This window comes from Pelophylax lessonae (genome assembly GCF_965119305.1).
Source record: "Pelophylax lessonae genome assembly, chromosome: 3".
NCBI classification, from domain to species: domain Eukaryota; kingdom Metazoa; phylum Chordata; class Amphibia; order Anura; family Ranidae; genus Pelophylax; species Pelophylax lessonae.
In genome coordinates, this window is record NC_138770.1 from 164,184,185 (window position 1) to 164,206,558 (window position 22,374).

At 40.2% G+C, this 22,374-nt stretch overlaps 1 protein-coding gene across 1 annotated transcript in view; it reads left to right on the top strand.

Annotated features, from left to right (window-relative positions):
* SH3YL1 (SH3 and SYLF domain containing 1) overlaps positions 1-22,374 on the top strand; it is a 269,051-nt gene that overhangs the window by 161,107 nt on the left and 85,570 nt on the right. The window contains exons 7-9 of the mRNA XM_082251297.1: positions 1,435-1,600; positions 5,973-6,036; positions 15,974-16,033. Of these exons, the coding sequence (XP_082107423.1) occupies positions 1,435-1,600; positions 5,973-6,036; positions 15,974-16,033 (290 nt within the window). The remainder of the gene's footprint in view (positions 1-1,434; positions 1,601-5,972; positions 6,037-15,973; positions 16,034-22,374) is intronic.

Below are 22,374 nucleotides of genomic sequence, written 5' to 3' on the forward strand. Positions count from 1 at the left end.
GGATTATGACTAACAAAAAACTGACCAGTATTCACAATGATAGACAAACCAGGTTTGAGAAAGTGTGGAATCCCTGGGTAGCATATCTTCAGGCTCCCTGAGTGTTGAGTTGCATTCTTAGGGGGGCCAGGACTAGGGGGATAGACTTTTCCGTACTCTCCTGTCTCTCGTTCTATTCTTTTTTCCTTTTCTTACTTTCATAGTTCTCTGGTTATTACATATGTTAAATGACCAGGACCGTCTGATGTGGGCCACGTAGATTGGTCTCAGTTTACATTCTTTTCACAGTTCTGATATATGGCTGCTATTGGTGATCACCAATTTATTATAATGTTATTTGATATATATTGCCATATGATATTGTTTATGGGTTTTTCCTTGAAATCTAGATGCTGATTTTATTGCAATTGCATCTTGATATTGCTAATTTTCTGATGATGATTGCTTAAGTATATATCTCTGTATACTGCTTTTAAAACTACAGTAAAAACTACTGGGGAAAAAAATGCAGTTTAGTGTATATAAAAAAACAAGAGACAGTTTTTGACAAGTCCTTTATTAAAAGTGAAGAATATTCAAAGCAAATCCCCCATCTAGCCAAAGTCGCTTAACTTTATTTTGCTGAGAAATCACTTTGAAAAACAACCACCTAGCATTTCTGGCTGTGGCCATCTTGAGTAAGGGCGAATGATTCATGTAGCATTTACATTTTTAAATCCATCTGCCTTTAGCTCAAGCATGCATGCAGGAGAGTGTTCTTAGCTGAGAAAGCCCCTCCTCCTCCCCTCCCCTCCCGAAGACTGTTGGGTTACTTAAAAAGTAACCCAGTTGTTGACCCTCCTGAAGACTCCTGGGATGTATGAAATCATTTGACTAGTCAAGAAACCAGAAAAACAAAGAAACCTAAAGACATGTAAAAAAAAAATAAAAAGTATGACATACTTTCCTCTACTTACTAATGCTTGCAGCGTGAGGAATAAAAATAATCAGTCCTGATTGAGAGAGTGAAGTTTCACTTACTTCTTAAATATTGTAGACAAAGCGGAAACTTGACTTGAAACAACACTGCAAGCAGTTTACATGATAGATCCCAGACTATGGCACAAGACTAAGACTTAGGTAAAGGCCCTTATGCCTCACCAGGGTGACAAAATTATTTGATTTTGGACATAGTGTGGAATCACATTTTAAAAAACTCCAGATGTTGTCATTTATCATTTTGCTTTCTCCGGATATTTTAATCACAGTAGAAATGTAAGATATCACACTGTTTCAGCATAAAAATACCACATATTCTTGGACGGTCCAAAAAGGCAGATCTGCTAATAATTTACCTGATTTCACAGCTATCACATTTCTCAAATTATTTGTGTCTACTCTCTTTTGAACATGTTCTTTTTCCAGGCACAGTACTTTAGTTGTGTTTTATTGTAGATTTTACTGTCAGGAGGACATTCGGGCCAATGAGATATTGTTTGGTGAGATTCCGCGCCCTTCCCTGGCTGAAGAGCTTTATGAGATTCTGGACACCTTCACAGAAAAATATGAAAATGAAGAACAGAGTGTTAACATGAGGAAAATGGCCAGAGAGCAAAAGAAGGTACACTCTGAATAGGACATCAAAATGTATTATCTCTCTGAAACATTCTTGCTGTTGGCTCTTCTCTTTTTCTTTGATATTTACAGTGAGAAAAATTGTTGCATGCTTAAAGTGACAATAAACAATAACCTTGTGCCCCAGAAATTATCTATACACATCCACTATTTACAGTGCCTTGAAAAAGTATTCACACCCCTTGGAATTTTACCCATTTTGTCATGTTACAATTTATTTTATTGGAATTTTATGTGATAGACCAACACAAAGTGGCACATAATTGTGAGGTGGAAGGAAAATGACGAATGGTTTTCACATTTTTTTACAAATACTGTAAATATCTGAAAAGTGTGGCGTGCATTTGTATTCAGCCCTCCGAGTCAATACTTTGTAGAATCACCTTTCACTGCAATTACAGCTGCATGTATTTTGTCTCTACTAGCTTTGCATATCTAGAGAGCGAAAATTTTGCCCATTCTTCTTGCAAAATAGCTCATGCTCTGCTAGATTGGATAGAGAGCGTCTGTAAGCAACTATTTTCAAGTCTTGCCACAGATTCTCAATTGGATTTAGGTCTGGACTTTGATTGGGCCATTCTAACACATGAATCTGCTTTGATCTAAACAATTCCACTGTAGCTCTGGTTGTATCTTTAGGGCCATTGTCCTGCTGGAAGGTGAACCTCCGCCCCAGTCTCAAGTCTTTTGCAGACTAACAGGTTTTCTTCTAAGATTGCCCTGTATTTGGCTCCATCCATCTTTCTATCAACTGTGACCAGCTTCCCTGTCCCTGCTGAAGAAAAGCATCCCCACAAGATGATGCTGCCACCACCATGCTTCATGGTGGGGATGGTGTGTTCAGGGTGATGTGGAGTGTTAGTTTTCCACCACACAGTGCTTTGCTTTTTGTCCAAAAAGTTACATTTTGGTCTCATCTGACCAGAGCATCTTCTTCCACATGTTTGCTGTGTCCCCCACATGGCTTCTCGCAAATTGCAAATGGAATTTCTTATGGCTTTCTTTTAACAACGGCTTTCTTCTTGCCACTCTTCCATAAAGGCCAGATTTGTGGAGTGCAAAACTCATAGTTGTCTTGTGGACAGATTCTCCCACCCGAGCTGTGGATCTCTGCAGCTCCTCCAGAGTTACCATGGACCTCTTGGCTGCTTCTCTGATTAATGTTCTCCTTGACCGGCCTGTCAGTTTGAGTAAACGGCCATGTCTTAGTTGATTTGCAGTTGTGCCATACTCTTTCCATTTTCGGTTGATGGATTGAACAGTGCTCCAATAGATGTTCAAAGCTTGGGATATTTTTTTATATTCTAACCCTGCTTTAAGCTTCTCCACAACTTTTTATCCCTGACCTGTCTGGTGTGTTCCTTGGCCTTCATGATGCTGTTTGTTCACAAAGGTTCTCTAACAAACCTCTGAGGACTTCACAGAACAGCTGTATTTATACTGAGAATAAATTACACACAGGGGGACTCTATTTACTAATTAGGTGACTTCTGAAGGCAATTGGTTCCACTAGATTTCAGTTAGGGGTATCAGAGTAAAGGGGGCTGAAAACAAATGGACACCACACTTTTCAGATATTTTTTCCTAAAAACTTTTGAAAACCATTAATCATTTTCCTTTCACTTCACAAGTATGTGCCATTTTGTCTTGGTCTTTTACATAAAATCCCAATAAAATACATCTATGTTTTTGGTTGTAACATGACAAAATGTGGAAAATTTCAAGGGTTATGAATACTTTTTTTAAGGCATTGTATTAGAAATCTGAAATGTTGGGTTTATATATTCTTTCATTTTTTTCTGCCAGCTGTATTTCTGAGGAGTCCATAAATGTTTTCATAATGAGGATTATTGTTTTTCTAAAGTTAAAATTCAGTTATTTCAGTGGCCATTTAACATATAAATATATAAATTATAGATTCCGTTCTATTCTCTTATGGTCCATTTCATTCTTCAGATTCCAATAACAATTCCCATCCTACTATTTCATGATGCAAGTAATCAGTGCTTTCTGTGGTTGTCTCACGGTTAAATGTATTAGCATGTTCACCCTCTTTCGGGTAAGAGGATATATGTTAAAAGCCAATAAGGCATATTCACATCTGTTTTAGTGGAACTCTGGCTGTGCAGCACTTCTTTTGTATTCATTTTTTTTTTTTTTTTTTAAAGATTCTTTCCCACAAGTGCCAATATGGTTCATATTCTTTCATGTTTGGCTAGTGCGAACATTCCTAAGCATGGCTATAATAGATGTTATTGGGAGAGATGAAGATGTGATTGCTTCTTTGAAGTTATAAACATCTTGGATGTCAATGTGGGAATAAGGTCAGCTAGGCATACTTGTGTGAGCAACTATCCAAAGTAAATAATATAGAGACTTTTAGCTTTTTAGATTGAGATACACTTGACAGTGGTTGTGAGAAACAGATAAATGAAGATGGCATTCAGAAGCCATATATGGCATAGCCATTGCCTAAGGAGGCAACTATCAAAGCTTTTGAGATAGAAATGGTCTCCTCTTATGGTACTCATAGAAATACAAAGAAGATGATAGTTCTCCAGGGAATGGTTCGTAGACAGCAGAAACCTTTTTTATTTAATGACTATTGTTTCCCAGATAAAATATAGACATCTGCAAACTCTCTGTACAGGTTAACGAATACAATTAACTTTTGACACTTAAAGCTGAACTCCGGGTAGACATAAAAGGCAAAATGTATTGCCGCTCTGTATTAATTAGATGTAGAACTTAAAGCCAAACTTCCATCACAAATAGAAAGATAAAAAGTTATAGCCCATTAAAATAAAACATATTCAAATTCAATCCACAGATTCCAAACCCCCCCCCCCCCCCACAGTACTTGTTTTTTTCAACTGCTATATGACCTCATTCTGATGGCCATCATTATTCAACCTGCTGCCTCTGAGCCCTGATCATCCTGGCCCTGCCCTAGCCTGTGACAGGAGAGTAAAATGAGAAGCAGCACAGTGATGCGCTCACCTCTCATTCACTTTGCTTTCTCTTTCTATCAACATAGTTTGTTTTAGCACATGAGCTAATTGGCTACTTGTGCTGCTTTTTCTTCTGACACTCCAGGACTGCTGTACATGAACTGCCAGACTCATACCAGGTTACATCCAAGTACCTCTTCTGCTTGCATTAAAAAATACATTTAGTGTTGTAATATTAATTACAGAACTGCATTAGTTTGTGTCTTTTATATCTGCCTAGATTTCGGTTTCAAATGCTAGCAGTATAAGTATCTAAGTTTTTAACCTGGTATTAGCTGTTTTGCAGTGTACTGTACAGCAGAGTTGGGTTGTAGCATAAGGAACTTTTTAGGTGTTCTGGAGTGCAACGATCATGCTGATAGGAGGAGAGAGTATAATAAAAAAGAAACTAGTGTATAAGCATGCTGCATCTTCTTTCGCTGTCCAGTCACAGAGTAAGGATGAAAATAAGATATGAAAGTGAATGTCAAACTGTAGCAGAGAAAGATCAGGTCCCTTTCCACTGCCGGGCAGCACTGTTCTGTGTGGCAGAGCTGTGCAAATGTTAGTATTGGATTATCATTATACAGGATTTATATAGCACCAACAGTTTTGCGCTTAGCAAAACAAAGGCAGGCAATACAGTTACAATACACTTGGTACAAAAGGAATCAGAGGGCCCTGCTCGTTAGAGCTTACAATTTAGGAGGGAGGGACAATTGATACAAAAGGTAATAACTGTCGAGATGAGCTGATGGATAAAGTGAAACAGTGTATTGGATGGACAGGAATACAAATCTTTTGGCAGGTAAAACTGTTCTCGTAGCAGTATTTTACCTGTATAATTAGCTGTTTGGCTCAAGTTCCGATTTACAGTTTTCTCCTACAAATTAGCACATTACCTTTCACAATAATATAATTTTACCAGCATGGCTCTGCCCTAAACAGACAGATTTAGTGTCAATTTAGTCTTGGGAGACTCTATCAGCTAGGGTTATTGCTGTGGCCTGCCTTGGAAATTGCTTTCAAATAATGTCTATGGGTCACTTGAAACTTACTGACTGTAAATTAGGTCCTCTCGCAAAATACCATGGGTTTTTTGTATTGTGCTACTCTAGAATTGAGCAGAAATTTTATTTTGCCAGTCAGTTTGTGCCTTCTTAATGTCCTTCCTATAGAATAGGCAATGTATAGGTACCAACAGGAAGTAAGTTCAGCCAAAAAATATCTGGGTGAGGGTTTGACCCCCAAATACACCCTACCCCAGGCTTTATAAATGGAACCTTGACTGTGTAATATGCTTTCTCCATCCCATGCATAGTTTCGTTTTTTTTGTACTTATTTGTTTACTTTGTTTTTATTTTTAAGGCCAAAGAAATATCAGTAAAGTCAAACAGACCACATTCTTACCAAGCTGGAAACCGCACAGAAGGTAGGAAAAATAAGTCTTGGCCAGATTTAATATAAAATATGTACATTGAGGTTGTAGAAGGTTCAGATTTGCTGTGCTGTTAAATGACCAAAGCTGCTGTATTACATGCTGTTCATACTGACTCAGTCACTATGAGATTCGTTTTCTGTATTCTGTAAAAAAAAAAATCTGGTTGATCCTACTGCTCTCTATCTCCCTCTTCTGTTTATGTCTACAATTCAGCTAGGGATTTCGCAGCTGTGGTGGCAACTCTGCACATGCTCAGTTTGCAGTGAGTTTTTATGCTGAGCATTTCCTCCCTATTACATCTGAGCAGCCCATGTGACCATAGAGTCACATATGCGGGCATATACAAAGTGGCAAATGACAGCCCACTCCTTCCCTCCTCCTCCATGCTCATTAACCAGCCAAACACAATGGGGCAGGATATTACATCAAAATTAATGGAGGCTTCACCTCCCTCGTATTCTAAGACACAGGCTGGAGGGTCGTGACACAGTGTGACTGGCAGAAATCCACCCACACCATAATATTTCCACAAAATATTAAAGATTTGACAAATATATATTTGTATGCTAATTTAAAAATGTATTGATATTTTTTATTTATTTTTACTTTGTATTCCAAAGGCTGTTTTTTATATTTAAACACGTAACCAACAGCAGAGGACTAGAAGCTCCTCCTGCTTATGTTTCCCTGCAGATACTCTGGGAAAGATGTGGGTCATGTGACAGCTGTATATTAGAAAAAAGGAACTTAAAAAAAAATTACAGTGCCAACATCCACATACAGAAATAGAAGGGACAATGTAAATTAAACAGTGTGTGTTTAGTATCACTTTAATATGAAAAATTCTTATTCTCAACAATAAAGGAAAACCATTCTTTACTCTGGTAAGCTCCAACCTAGCAATTGGGATGGGGCTATGGTGGGCTAAGTGGGCAGAGGGGAATCTAGTTGTAGGTATGTACTAGCTGCGGAGGAATGCACAGTAAACTAGGAACCAAGGAAACCTACTGCAGCTAGCTAGGAAGGGAAGAGGAGGCAGTGAGCAAGCATAAAGTGCAGAAGAGTGAGGGATGCTGAGCAACAATGCAGAGAGAGAGAGACTCAGCAAGCTGGAAAGGGCTGCAGGCAAACAACAAGAAACAATGCTGAGAAAGACACACACATAAACAGGAATTTAAGGGATCCACGGACAGAAACCAAAGCGAATATAACTGCACAACCAAATTGAAAACACTTAGAACAAAGACATGATCAAACAGCACACAGAATATGGAAATACTCAGGCGGCAGCGAACACCATAGAAACAGAGGGGTCCAGCTTCCACGTAAAGTCACCTTGCTCAAACACCCAGATGCAAAGTTTTAATAATACCTAGGTTTAGGGCGGATAGGCAGGAACCTGGGTACGGACAGAAGACAAAGCCTGGCACCGGATCAATGTGCACGGAAGCATGACAATACTCCCCTACACCCCCTTTTACGGGGCCGCTGGGGTCTGGGTTTCAAAGGAAAGTGAAGGTGGAATCTTTCTTCAACCTGGCGAGGAGCAAAAGCATCAGAAGTGGGAACCTGTATTCTTTTCTTAGGACCAAAGCCCCTCCAATCAATTCGGTACAGGTGACATTAAAATCCAAGATTTGATTAACTTTGTATTCTTGAGAAGGATTGGTAGGAGGAGTTGCCAGCATTGTGGAATGAGAAAATGTATTCAAACCCAAGGGCTTGAGTAGCAACACATGAAAGGAATTGAGAATTTTAAGACTGGAAAGTAAATAGAGTTTATAGCTAACTGGGTTGATTCTAGCAGAGATAACATAAGGTCCAATATAATGAGCAAACTTCATGGACGGAAATTTAGACGGATATTCTTAGAAGCCAACCAAACCCTGTCCCCAAGTTGAAATAGAGGGCCGCTTCTGCGGTGTCGATCAGCAAATCTTTTGTATCTGTTAGCTGCCCACCGAAGTAGGATCTGGACCTGCAATCAAATTTGATTCATTTGATTCATAGTATCCAAGCCAGGGATTTCAGGAGTACAGGGCATCAGCAGAGGAAGGCGTAGGTGTCTACCAAAAACTGAAAAATTTAGTTTCCTGGGTGCTGACATTAAGAGTATTATTGTGATCGAATTCTGCCCAAGGCAGAAGGGCAACCCAATCATCTTGGTGGGCTGAGACAAAGGCCCGAAGGAACTGCTACAAGGACTGGTTGGTTCTTTGACTGCCTATTGAACTGTGGATGGTAGGCCGAAGAAAACTGCAGTGATACTTCTAAGGATTTACAAAGAGCCCTGCAGAATTTGGAAGTAAATTAAACCCCACAGTCAGAAACTATACTTAACCTCTTCAGCCCCGGAAGGTTTACCCCCCTAATGACCAGGCCATTATTTGCAATATGTGCTAATTTAACTAACAATTGCGTGGTCGTGCATCACTGTACCCAAATAAAATTGATGTCTTTTTTGTTCCCCACAAATCAAGCTTTCTTTTGGTGGTATTTGATCACTTTTTTTTACTTTATGCTCTAAAACATACCCAATAAAACATGTAAACAATCAAATGTCTTAATCAATTTAGGCCAATATATATTCTGCTATATGTTTTTGGTAAAAAATCCCAGTAAGCTTATATTGATTGGTTTGCACAAAAGTTATAGTGTCTAAAAACTATGGGATATATTAATGGATTTTTTTCTTTTTTTACTATTAACCTCTTTAATACAGGGCACTTCCCTCCCTTCCAGCCCAGGCCAATTTTCCCCTTTTAGCGCTGTTGCATTTTGAATGACAATTGCGCGGTCATGCAACACTGTACTTACACCAAATTTATATAATTTTCCCCCCACAAATAGAGCTTTCTTTTGGTGGTATTTGATCACCTGTGCGATTTTTACTTTTTGCTAAACAAATAAAAAAAGACAGAAAAGTTTGAAAAAAAAAAAAGTTTTTTTGTTTATGTTATACAATTTTGTAAATAAATAAGTTTTTTCCTGCACTGATGAGCACTGATGAGACTGCACTGACAGGCACTGATGAGGAGGCAATGATGGGGTGGCACTGATGGGGTGGCACTGATAGGCGGCACTGATAGGCAGCACTGATAGGCACTGATATGGCACTGATAGGTAGCACTGATATGCAGCATTGGTGGGCACTGATAGGCGACACTGCTGGGCACTGATAGGCGGCATTGATGGGCACTGATAGGCGGCACTGACGGGCACTGATAGGCGGCACTGACGGGCACTAATGGGCACTGATAGGCAGCACTGGTGGGCACTGATGGGCACTGATGGGCGGCACTGATGGGCACTAATGGGCACTGATAGGCGGCACTGGTGGGCAATAATGGGCACTGGTGGGCGACACTAAAGGATGGCAATGATGGGCACTTGTGGGCAGCACTGATAGGGAGGACACTAGTGGGCATCACTGATGAGGAGGGCAATGGGGGGCTCCCTGAGCCCTGATCGCCATCCCTGGTGGCCATAGTGGGCATCCCTGGGGTCATAGTGGGCATCCCTGGGGTCATAGTGGGCATCCCTGGTGGATCTAGTGGCATCCCCCCCCGAGGGTCTGCACTGGTAATCAATGATCTGATTACCAGTGCCGACCCCCCCCTGTCAGGGGAGCCGCCGATCGGCGCTCCTTTACTCGTGCCTGTCAGGCACGAACTAAGGAAAGCCGATCAACGGCTGTTCCTGTTTTACTATGTGACCAGCCGTGATTGGACACGGCTGATCACATGGTAAAGAGCCTCCGTCAGAGGCTCTTTACCGAGATCGGAGATGCGGGGTGTCAGACTGACACCTCGCATCACCGATCGCCGCTCTGCGCGCCCCCGGGGGCGCCCAGAGCTGTGTTATCCTGCCGCCGTCATATGACGTCCGGTCAGGATAACTCAACCACATTCCCGCCGTCAATTTGTAATAGGGCGGACGGGAAGTGGTTAATGGCGGCAATCTGCAATTTTTAGTTGCACTGAGACATTGTGATGGACAAATCTGACACTTTTCGGGGACCAGTGACACCAATACAGTGATCAGTGCTACAAAAAATGCACTGTCACTGTACACATGACACTGGCAGGGAAGGGGTTAACATCAGGGGCGATCAAACTATTAAATGTGCTCCTAGGGAGTGCTTTCTAACTGTGTGGGGGGTGCTTTGACTAGAGGAAGACAGAGATTTGTCTTCCTGCTTAGCACAGAACGGCGGTCTGCATTGTTTACATAAGCAGACCACTGTTTCACCTCTCCTAAGAACGATCGCCAGCTTTCGGCGAACATAGGGTCCGCCGGATCCCCTGATTGGCTCCCGCTATGTTCATTCACAGCAGGAGCAGGATGCCGACGGCGCATATGTGCACCTCAGACCCACTGCAGGAAATCACATACAGGTGGGCCGCCCTGCCGCAGTATTTCTGTGTGAGGCAGTCTGGAAGGAGTTAAAGGCATCCCGTGGAGTCTAAAAATCTAACGAATGAAAACCGGCACCAATTCTGCTGCAGATGGTAGTGAAGAAAGAGGTACAAAGTAGTACATTTTTAGAAAATCACAACCCACACTACAGTACAGCCCTCGGATGAGGGAAGGTCAGGTATAAAAATAGTAGCAATGTGGCACCACGGCTCCTCGGGGGGAGGGAATGGGAGTAGAGGTCTAGCCAAAGCCAGGTTTGGTTTGATACGGGCACAGACCAAGCAGGCTTTCACAAAGTCCTTGACATTCTTGCAGAGGTTTGGCCACCAGTACAGACGAGAGAGGAAAGTTAGGGTTCTATGGATACCCGGATGACCAGAGAGCTTGGAGTCATGAGCCTAACGTAACAGCTTCATCCTAGAGTTCACTGGCACAAAAGTTTACCCTTTGACCCATGGTTTGTTTAGTGTGCCGCTCAGGCTCGATCACCCTGGGGAGTAGTGTGAGTGATGCTCCATCCCCTGCAGGAGTGCCAGCAAGGAATGGAGCTCTTCCTAGCTCCTGTATTCACTGGAAGGAAGAGAGGAAAGATCCCTGGTGACGGACATCCACGGAGCCCCCAACGCATTTCGCTCCTTTCCTCAGAGCTTAGTCATGGGGAACAAAAGTTTTCCCTGGTGGGATAGAGTCCTGAACCGAAATTAAAGCAAAAATTTAGGTGGGAGAAATGATAAACTCTGATTCCCTGGAGATCTCAGGAACGTGATAATGCATCCCCCTGGAGTTGGTCTTCCTCGGTTTGAAGGTGATGACAAAATCAAAATGTGAGAAGACCAGCGAGCCTGTCGAGGTTTCAAGCGTTGGGTAGAATGGAGCTACTGCAAATTTTTATGATCCCTGTTTATAGTGGTCTGATGAAACGACCCCTCTAGAAGGTAATGCCATTCTTTCAGGGCTAATTTTACAGTGAGAAGTTTGCAATCTCCTATGGAGTAATTTCTCTCTGCTGGGGAGCACACAAACGTTTAGCCCCACAAGGTGATTGGAAAAAGAATGGCCCTATCTCCTACAGTGGAGGCATCCACTTCGATGGAGAAAGACTTAGAGACATCAGGCCTCAAGAGAGCAGGGCCAGAGAGCAAAGCACGCTTTAAGGTGCAAAGGCCTCCACTGCGTCAGATCATCAGTTCCTAAGATCAGCATCCTTCCGGGTAAGGGCTGTGATATGTGCAACCAGAACAGAAGAGTTGTAAATTAATTGCCGGTAGTTGTTTGTGAAGCCCAGAAAGCGATGGGTAGCCTTCAGACCGCCAGGCCAGAGCCAATTGGAGATGTTGGCAACCTTTTCAGGGTCCATAGAGAGACCATCTCTAGAGACAATGTAGCCCAGAAATATACTTGAGGTTATTCAAAGAGTCATTTTTTTGCCTTAGCATAAAGTATATTCTTATGGCGTTTGAGGACTGTATGAACATGAGGGGCATTGGTTCCAGGGAAGAAATTTCAGCGGAAAGTGGCCATCCCTGGTTTTAAAAGCAGTTTTCCACTCATCTCCATCCTTGATGCGAATTAGAATATAGCCTCCCGTTAGATAGAATTTTGTGAAAACTTGCACCCCACAAAGTCGATCAAACAACTCGACAGTGGCAGCGGGTAACAGTTTTTAACTGTTATGGCATTTAATTCCCAGTAGTCAATACAAGGACGAAAGGAACCATCTTTTTTTTTTTTTTAAAAAGAAGAACCCCTCTCTGGCAGGAGAGTAGGAATTTCTGAAAACATTTTTTGGAGATTTTCTGCAATGTACTCAGAGATGGCTTTGGTCTCAGGGAGACTGAGGGGATGTACCCGGCCTCTAGGGATGCTGGAAGCTGGGACTTGGTGTACGGCACAATTGTAGGGTCTGTAGGGAGGAAGTTGGTTCACCTTGCATTTGGAAAACACATTCAGAAATTCCGAGTAGTGTGTTGACTCCAGGGAAGAAACTTCAGCGGATGCCACTGTAAGGGTTTTAACTGAAACCAACTTGCCTAGGCATCTGGTGGGACAAATGGGCCCCAGGATAGCAAATAAGGACCAGACCAGTCAATTATTTGGGAATGTTGTTGAAGCCAAGGAAGACCCAGGACTAACTTAGAGGTAGCCAGCGGTAACACCAAAAAGGAGATGGATTCCTAGTGAAGCACTCCCACCGACATCATCACAAACAGCATCATGAAGGCCAAGGAACACACCAGACAGGTCAGGAATAAAGTTGTGAAGAAGTTTAAAGCAGGGTTAGGTTATAAAATACTATCCCAAGCTTTGAACATCACACAGAGCACTGTTCAATCCATCATCCAAAATGGAAAGAGTATGTCACAACTGCAAACCTACCAAGACTCAGGGGGGCAGAATACAAAGGCACACAACACTTTTCAGATATTTATATTTGTAAACAGTTTTAACAAACACTTTATCATTTTCCTTCCACTTCACAATTATGTGTCACTTTGTGTTGGTCTATTGCATAAATCCCAATAAAATACATTAACGTTTTTGGTTGTAACATGACAAGATGTGGAAAATTTCAAAGGGTGTGAATACTTTTTCAAGGCACTGTATGCTTCCATTGAGACAGTGGAAGTGGGAAAGTGTTGAACAGTAATAGTTGGATGTGGACTTGAGGGGCAAAAATTACAGTACAGCATACTCCCCTCTAGGTGTACTAGCCTTGGATGTTTCCCAGCTGCTGTGGGCACTGTTTCAAGAAATGCCCTTTTTGTCCAGGGGTGTTGGAACGTTGGAGCCAGACGAGGAATTTGCGCTGCTGAGCCCTTTCCTGTTAGCACTCCTGGAAAAGGGTTTCAATCTGGACGGCAGAAGAAATACGAATTGTAGGATGTTACACTATCCGCCAACTTGCTGGAAGACCGCCATAAGTGCTTTACTATTCCAGGAAAGTTCAGCTGCTAGGGTGTGGAAATGAATAGCATGCGTCCAAAAGTGAGGTTGCCTTGATGGAGGTGAAGTGTGCCTGCAGTGGAAAATGCACATTCTGGCTCATCAAAAATCGTTTTAAAGAGAGCGAGAAATACTGTGATATCATTGGTTACAGAGGGGTCTGGCTTCCATGTGAAGACATGTTGCTCGAACACTAAAACACAATTGCAAAGACTTAATAATACCTGGGTTCAGGGTGGATTGGCAGGAACTCGAGCAACTTGGACAGGAGACAAAATCCAGCGCTGGATTGATGTGCATGAAAGCGTGACACAGCCTGCAACAAACCAAATTGTCCTGTCTAATAGTTTGTGTTAAAACCAGGGGTTTCATTTGCACACATTTGCAAATATATGCATAAGCTGCAGAGCCACTTAACGGCACCCCATTCTCCTGCCGTCCTAACTCTATAATTTTGAGAGCCTCCATAGTGAGAGCACATACACTGTATTGTCAAAAGCATTGGGACATCTGCCTGTACTCGCACATAAACTTAAAAGGCATCCCAGTCTTCATCCGTATGGATTAATATTCAGTTGGCCCGTCTTTGCAACTATAACAGCTTCAGCTCTTCTGGGAAGGCTGTCCACAAGGTTTAGGAGTGTGTCAATGGGAATGTTTGAATATTCTTCCAGAAGTGCATTTATGAGGATAGGCACTGATGTTGGATGAGAAGGCCTGTCTCTCAGTTTCCGCTCTAGTTCAAAAGCCAAAGGTGGCCAGTTAATTTCTTCCAACCCAAACTTGCTCATCGGTTTGATCAGATGCTTTCACAAGCCATTACCAGCTTGTTTACACCTGAGGGAACCTGGAAGAGACAAAATCCTGGTTGCTTCCAGTTTCTTAGACCATAGAAATGATCAGGGGAACTTTGGGTCCTTGATCATCTCTAGGTAAGCTGGCAGAACTGCGGGCTTCTGCCCCGGGCTCCCCGGTGGAACAGGAGAGTCTGGAAAGGCAGGGTACGTCCTACAGGCAGAAAGTAGTTAATAGTCCACCTCAGATTTTGACCTACTGTAGCCCAAAGGCTTATTTTTGAAGCGAGGAGCTCTTTTTTTTTTTTTTTTTTTTTTTTTTTTAGGGGAAAGTCCTAGCCTACAGAGACTTTGTGATCTGAATGAAAACCAGATCCTCTGAAATTCGGTAGTATAGAATTCAGTGGAACAATATGGAATGGAAATCCGTTTTGCAGCTGGAAACACTGTAGTTCAAAACATCAATACCAAGCTTTCTGGAGCTCACATTTAAAAGTTAAGTAATTTTGGATAGAAATAGCCAATTAAGTACATTTTCTAATTATTTTGTCTGGAATGGAGCACGCAACTGTGTGTGGGCACTAGGTAGTACAGATACTTTAATGCGAGTATTTATATTTATTTTATGGCTGAGATTATAGGCTATTGTAGGGTAGTATTTATATTTAATATGCAGAATATTTGTCAGTGACAACTATCTATGCCATATTCTTTTCCCTGTTCTTTTTTGCACTTGTAGATTATTTTTAGGATTAGTATTATTCTAATAAATACAGCACAATACCTCCTGTTAATTCTTTTGTTTATACATTTTTATTCACTTATATATTTAGTTTGATTGTGCTCTATAGAATATACTCATGTTGTTTTTCAAAGATACCTACATCCCAAATTGTACTATTCTAGTGGTACCAATTCCTACTAGTGGACATTGGTAAAATATGGGCTTCGGGGGGACTTTACCGGTATCATACTCAAAATTGTACAACTACTCATACATTTATATAAAAATGTTTTTTTATTGTTATCTAAAAAAGACAATGAAATTTACACACTGACATTACATACAAAAAATCAATGCATGAAACAACAAGATTGGTGACAATTCATAGTTTTATGACAAGTAAGATCCTCCTTATATTAGTGTGGGGCTGTAGGGCCACCACTCGAATCCTTGCCCGACATGTTTCGCTACACAAAGCTTCTTCAGGGGTGGATTAACTTGATAAAGAAATCATTACTGTCTATAGGAAACCTCAATACATATAGTTATTCACAAATATGTACAGATACAATTTCTGAGGTTATTTGACATGACAGAAAAGCTCCCGCCAGCCCTCTATAATCCTCATGCAGTGCATCAATCGGTTGGATGGAATAACAAGATAGTACATGGCATACAAAGAAACGTCTCCCCGGCGAGTGTGGGGGCTTATTTCTAAAATACTGCTTTATATAAATTATATTATCATGCTGCTATGATAGAGGAAAAATAATCCCCAAAGAGATTATTTGATAAAGAAAAAAATAGATTTATATGTTTCCATATTGGCCTATTAAGTATACGCCTACATATTGTATATATGGTTTAATAATGGTTTCCTCTGAATAAAGAACATCTTTATTATGAGTAGTTGTACAATTATGAGTATGATACCGGTAAAGTCCCCCCCAAGCCCATATTTTACCAATGTCCACTAGTAGGAATTGGTACCACTAGAATAGTACATTTTTATTCACAATTTTCAACATATTTTGTTTCTTTTTTCCAGCCTACACGAGGCCTACACAGAGAAGCTATCCTGACCTCTCCAGTTATAACATGAATGAACGTGAGTACATATATCCTGAATCAAGCTGGGCTTAGTGTTTCTTCATCTCTATAGATGTCTGAAACATAGGTATATCTATGAATATTATGCATGCCAACAGGACCGCAAACTAGCTAATGGTTCATTTTGTGTTCTATTAATTCACATTGCCTTGCTAAAAAAAGACTTTCATCTTGCAGTATGTATTCCTGTATGGCTATTTCTAGCAAGTTCAAGACCTACTTTGAAGTATTGAAGTTTTAATTTGCACGTCACCTCCACACAGAATACATTTAAGAATACATTTAAGAGCTATTGAAACTAATATGTAAAACCAATTTGTTAACTCCTCCTCCAGAACTTTTTGAAAGCCCATGGACAGCTGGGTAGCTGTCTTTTCTGCATAATAGGAAGGGTTTGTTTGAACCAGCAGTCAAGTAATTTAACGGTAACGGTATAATTTTTCTAAAGAAGAAGATGGCACATTTTGCTAGCAAAAAAATAATCATTGAGCTTCGTTTAAAGTGGTTGTAAACCTCAGACATGAAATCTGAACAAAGCTCATATTTATATAGGGTTTACTTATCTCACTCAAAAGGACTAGGTGTCATTTCTCTCTGCTGTTTAGTTCCTCTGTTATCTTTATGAGTCACTATTGACAAGTTTTCCTGATATCAAGAGCTAAAAAGGTGACAGGGGTGGGGGCCCCAGCTGATTGATAGCCTTAGCTCTGTTCCTGTGTGCTGTGTGATCAATCAGTTTGCAGAACTCTTGTGCAGTCTGTAACTGCAACTCCCTACCCCCTGCTTTTTGAGTCTTTAACAAATCCTTTTTACCTCTGAGTTTTACATGAGAAATAACACAGGTACAACTTATGTAGGAGGATTTGTTTCACTGGAGGCTAATCTCTTCATTGGGTATAGGTAAGGGCTTGCAACCGCTTTAAGTGGCGCTTTGTTACGTTCAGCCTGAGAAAAGTCTGCTGAAAATCTGGCTCTGCTGCAAGCCAGAGGAACCATTTCTTCCATGTTTCCTCCTCCTTGTGCTCTCTCTCTTAGACTGTACACCGTAATTTTCTGTCAAATCACAGAATTTAAAAATAAAACGCAACAGGGGTTTGCACTGTGCTTGACATAATGACTACAGAGAACATAATGTCTACTGCATATGCTTTTTACATTTTACATGATCCATTATTCCTGGGTCAGTATAAAAAATGGTTGTGACCTTCTGCGTAGAAGGAAGATGAAGGTACAATCTAGAAGTTTGTGATCTCCTTGAAAGGTAATAAATACCTGTATGTTATAGGTTTGCAGATTGCCCAGCATGTGTGCATGAAAAAATAAATCTAATGCTAGGTCAGCTTTAGGCAGCAACATAGATAAATGGAAACCCTGTTCACCTAATGGTCCTTTTTTAAATTCCATGAAAGTTCTGTAACACCAACCACACAAACTGCATTCACCAGAAATAGAGCCATACTGTCTTGATTATGCCATGTGTGGGGCCTAACAACAAATACAGGAAGTATTTAATAGCTAGTAAACTTAAAACACAAGTGAATGGAGGCCCTATTAATAAACTTTTATAGCTGTTACATTGCATGTTTACATACCTTGAAATATATTGCATGCTATTAACATATGCCATGTAGCTGGATAAGGTTATTATATATTACTGGCCAAGGGAAAAATGTCTGTATTGCTGTTCAGTGGGATTATAAGACAGGAAGAAATCCTGTGAGAAAACATCTCACACCATGACTCCAGCTTTAAATATTTATCTCTAGTACTTCACGTGTTTTGTAATTATTTGACATGGTGCTTTCTATAAACTCTTCTTGGCTGTAAAAATTATTTTACATTGTTGTTTTGAAGGATTTATTGCAGGCTTGGCACTGGAAAATAAAATGGACAACATTATTAGGAATTAGGAGAAAAACCCCAAAATAAAGCTGGTCAAATAGATATACCTTAGAATGTTTATTTGTCAGAATTATTACTATCTTTAAAACATCTAATTTTTTTTTCGAAAGACCTTCAAATTTTATCTAGTCTTGCTATTCAGATTGAATCCCAGATGTAATAAACATGTTTCAGTACAATTAGTAATATTTTTCCAGAACAAAAACTACATTCACAATTAGAATTCTGTTCACAAAAAAAAATTCTATCCTGCCCCGCCCCTTCAAATTTTATCATCACTATAGTCGAAAATGAACATCAATTTGACCCCTAAATAAGGCGACGGAACACAAGTTCCAAAAGTGAAATTTTTTGGACTGATCAGGGTACCAGATACCATCTGATCGCTGTGACCATTCACAGCAGTTCACATGACAACTGTACACAATGAATTGCTTTGATTCATGCCATTCATTCAGTACAATTGTGTTATTAGCTGTGATTGGTCACAGTGATCACATGGTACAGACAAGGCCAATGACAGCCCATCTGTACTATGTGATTAGCCGTGGCAAACAGCACACACAGAATGAATCAATTTCATTCAGTAAAAATGCTTGCTTATAGCAGTGAAATTCACTGCTATAAGCAATGATAGTGTGTAAAAAAGAAAAATCTTGATCACTTCCCCAGAGTAGTACAGTGTTACTATGGTATGAAAAAAAAATGTAAAAATAGAAAAAAAAATAAAAGCAAAAAGAAAAAATATTTTAAAAGTTTTAAAAAGTTATTATTATTTTTTTTTTTTTGCCTACTGTCAACAGTAAGCATCCCGCTCACTGCCACAATAGTTATATGATGACACTGTACTGCACTGGGGACAGTATGTAAAAATAATTCATTTTTATATATATATTATAGTTTGTGGACTCTATAACTACTTTTCTACAGAATAAATAATAAACACTGATTTGGGTTATTGTCACCAAAGAAATGTAGCAGAATCCATTTTGGCATAAATTTATGAAGAAAGATTATTTATTTGCAAACTTTTATAACAGAAATGAAGAAAAACTTTTTTTGTTTATTTAGCAAAAAACAAAAACCCCAGTGGTGAATAACCACTTCGCCCCCCGTATAAAATTATATGACATCCTTGGGTTATACCCGTATGATGCTCAGGAGTGATGTGAGTAGCGACGGTGGCACTAAACCGTGAGAGAGGAACTGACGTTCCTCCTTCTCTGTGACCATGTAAACCAGAAGCGACGAGGATTTAGTCACTTCCGGGTTCGGCGCTTTGTTTACCTGGCCGTTATCGGCCAGGGAAGCAGCTGATCAGAGCGATCTGTGTCTGATCGGCTACATTAGAGGCCAGAGGAGAGATTTGGGGTCTGATAGACCCTAGATCCATCCATAAAGAGAATTTGTTATGGCCCATGCTTTCACAAGGGATGTTGTTCATCCCTTGCAAAAGTTGATTAAAAAAAAAAAAGTTTTAAATAAAATAAATATTAAAAATAATTAAAAGTGCCCCTTCCCCCCCGTGTTTACACGAACGCATTTGTTAGTCCCGCACGCAGTGGTGGGATTCAAAAATTTTAGTAACCAGTTCTGACTTTCAAGCATGGTGTAATTTTTTTTATCTAATGTCAGGGGTCCGATCTGTCCGCCGCAATGTTGCAGTCTCGTTAAAAATCACAGATCACCGCCATTACTAGTAATAAATAATCAAAAATTACATAATTCTTTCCCGTAGTTAGTAGATGCGATAACTTTTGCGCAAACAAATCAAAAAATCTGCCATTTGATTTTTTTTTAAGATATATAACCCTATAATATTGTCTTGCTAAAACTTACATTTGTTTGATTTTATGTTTTTTTTTTTTTGCATATTGTCACATTATCATTAATATCATTGCAAGCCAACACAAAGAAAAATGATCCTGATAAATCCCTGTTACTTTTATTAGATGAATAATAAATATATAAAACTTTCCAAACTACTGTATAATAAAAATCATAGGCGTAGTAATAGTCAAAAAAATCACAATGGTTTGTAAAGTGTTCTTTTGCTATTTTGAATATATATATATATATATATATATATATATATATATATATATATATATATATTTTGCATTTTAAATAGTCTCACAATATTTCCATTGTAAAACGTATGGTACCCACCTTGTTATAACAAAGCGTGGTAGCAGTCTGCAAAACTTGGGAATATTCTTGAATATAGTATTTGAAATGAATGTTCAGATCTCCAGATGTTATCTTCCGTCCTCCTCATGTGCTCCACGCTGCGCCTGCAGGCAGCCTGCTAACTGCGCTGAAAGTGGGTGGAGTGGAGGCGGAGCCAAATTGTAATAGGCAGAGAGGCGGCAGCACGGCGGTGTGGAGGAGAAAGGGGTGACGTCACTGGTTGCTAAACGCCAAGCTGCTCTAGGCTAGCAACCAGTGCTGTGTGTGTGGGCTGCGGCCGCCTCCCCGCAGAAGAGAGAGAGAGAGAGCCCAGCGGCCACAGGCAGAGAGCCAGAGCAGATGATGATCGATTCCAGATGGTCACATAACAGTAAGTCAGCGGTTCGGCGAACTTCCAAATTTTTAGTAACAAGTTCTGTGGAACGGTGCGAACCAGCTGAATCCCACCACTGCCCGCACGCATCTGTAAACAGGGATCGTACCACACATGTGAGGTATCGTCATGAACATTAGAACCGGAGCAATAATTCTAGCACCAGACATCCTGTGTAACTCTAAACTTAGTAATCTTAGCAACTGTCTTCAGTTTCTGCTTGTTCTTGGGGCATTTTCCCTTAAGTTTTGTCTTTAGCAAGTGAAATGCATGCTCAATCGGATTCAGGTCAGGTGATTGACTTGGCCATTGCATAACATTCCACTTTTTTCCCTTAAAAAACTCTTTGGTTGCTTTCGCAGTATGCTTCGGGTCATTGTCCATCTGCACTGTGAAGCGCTGTCCAATGAGTTCTGAAGCATTTGGCTGAATATGAGCAGATAATATTGCCCAAAACACTTCAGAATTCATCCTGCTGCTTTTGTCAGCAGTTTAATCATCAATAATTACAAGAGAACCAGTTCCATTGGCAGCCATGCATGCCCACGCCATGACACTACCACCACCATGCTTCACTGATGAGGTGGTATGCTTTGTATCATGAGCAGTTCCTTTCCTTCTCCATACTCTTCTCTTCCCATCACTCTGGTACAAGTTTATCTTGGTCTCATCTGTCCATAGGATGTTGTTCCAGAACTGTGAAGGCTTTTTAGATGTTGTTTGGCAAACTCTAATCTGGCCTTCCTGTTTTTGAGGCTCACCAATGGTTTACATCTCGTGGTGAACCCTCTGTATTCACTCTGGTGAAGTCTTCTCTTAATTGTTGACTTTGACACACATACACCTACCTCCTGGAGAGTGTTCTTGATCTGGCCAACTGTTGTGAAGGGTGTTTTCTTCACCAGAAAAATAATTCTTTGGTCATCCACCACAGTTGTTTTCCGTGGTCTTCCAGGTCTTTTGGTGTTGCTGAGCTCACTGGTGCGTTCTTTCTTTTTAAGGATGTTCCAAACAGTTGATTTAGCCACACCTAATGTTTTTGCTATCTTTCTGATGGGTTTGTTTTGTTTTTTTCTGCCTAATGATGGCTTGCTTCACTGATAGTGACAGCTCTTATGGATCTCACTGGATCTCATATATATATATATATATATATATATATATATATATATATATATATATATATATATAACAATTTCATATGGATACAGTTTTGCATGACCGTGCAGTTGTCATTCAAAAAGTGACGTCACTGAAAGCTGAAAATTTGCCTGAGCAGGAAGGGGGGTAAAGGTGGTCTGGTATCAAAGTAGTTAATATGTGTTTCTGTGGTGCAGTTTCTTACACCAGCCACAGTACAACAGGGAAAATGGGTTAGGGGCTAAGCATGAAATTGTGGATTTCAGCACATTTCTAGCAATGTCCCTTGACATTTCATATTTCCTTGGGTTGGAAAAAAAACATATGTCCATCACATTGAACCTTACAAAATGTATCCTAAAAAACAAGCTATTCCAGATGAATACCTTCCTGGCCCCTATTGGCAGTCAGATAAAAGAGTTTCACAGATGAATATTAAATCTCTTTTTAAGTACAAAGAGTGCCCTGCTGTGACTTTCAAGTAAAATAGCTTTTTACCAACTTTTTACATATGTTTTATATATATTTTGTATAAGGCAAATTATCTTCATTCCTAATCAACTCAAGGGTGTAGAGAGTATGTTGATTTAGTATTTGCCAATACTTATTAAATATCTTAATAAGGTGTTTTGCACTTCCCAGTTTTAGGGCATTCTTTATTATGAGCTGCTGCTCAAAAGTGAACTGAAAATTCAAGATGGGCGTATGGTAATGTTTTAAGGCCAAAGTTTAGA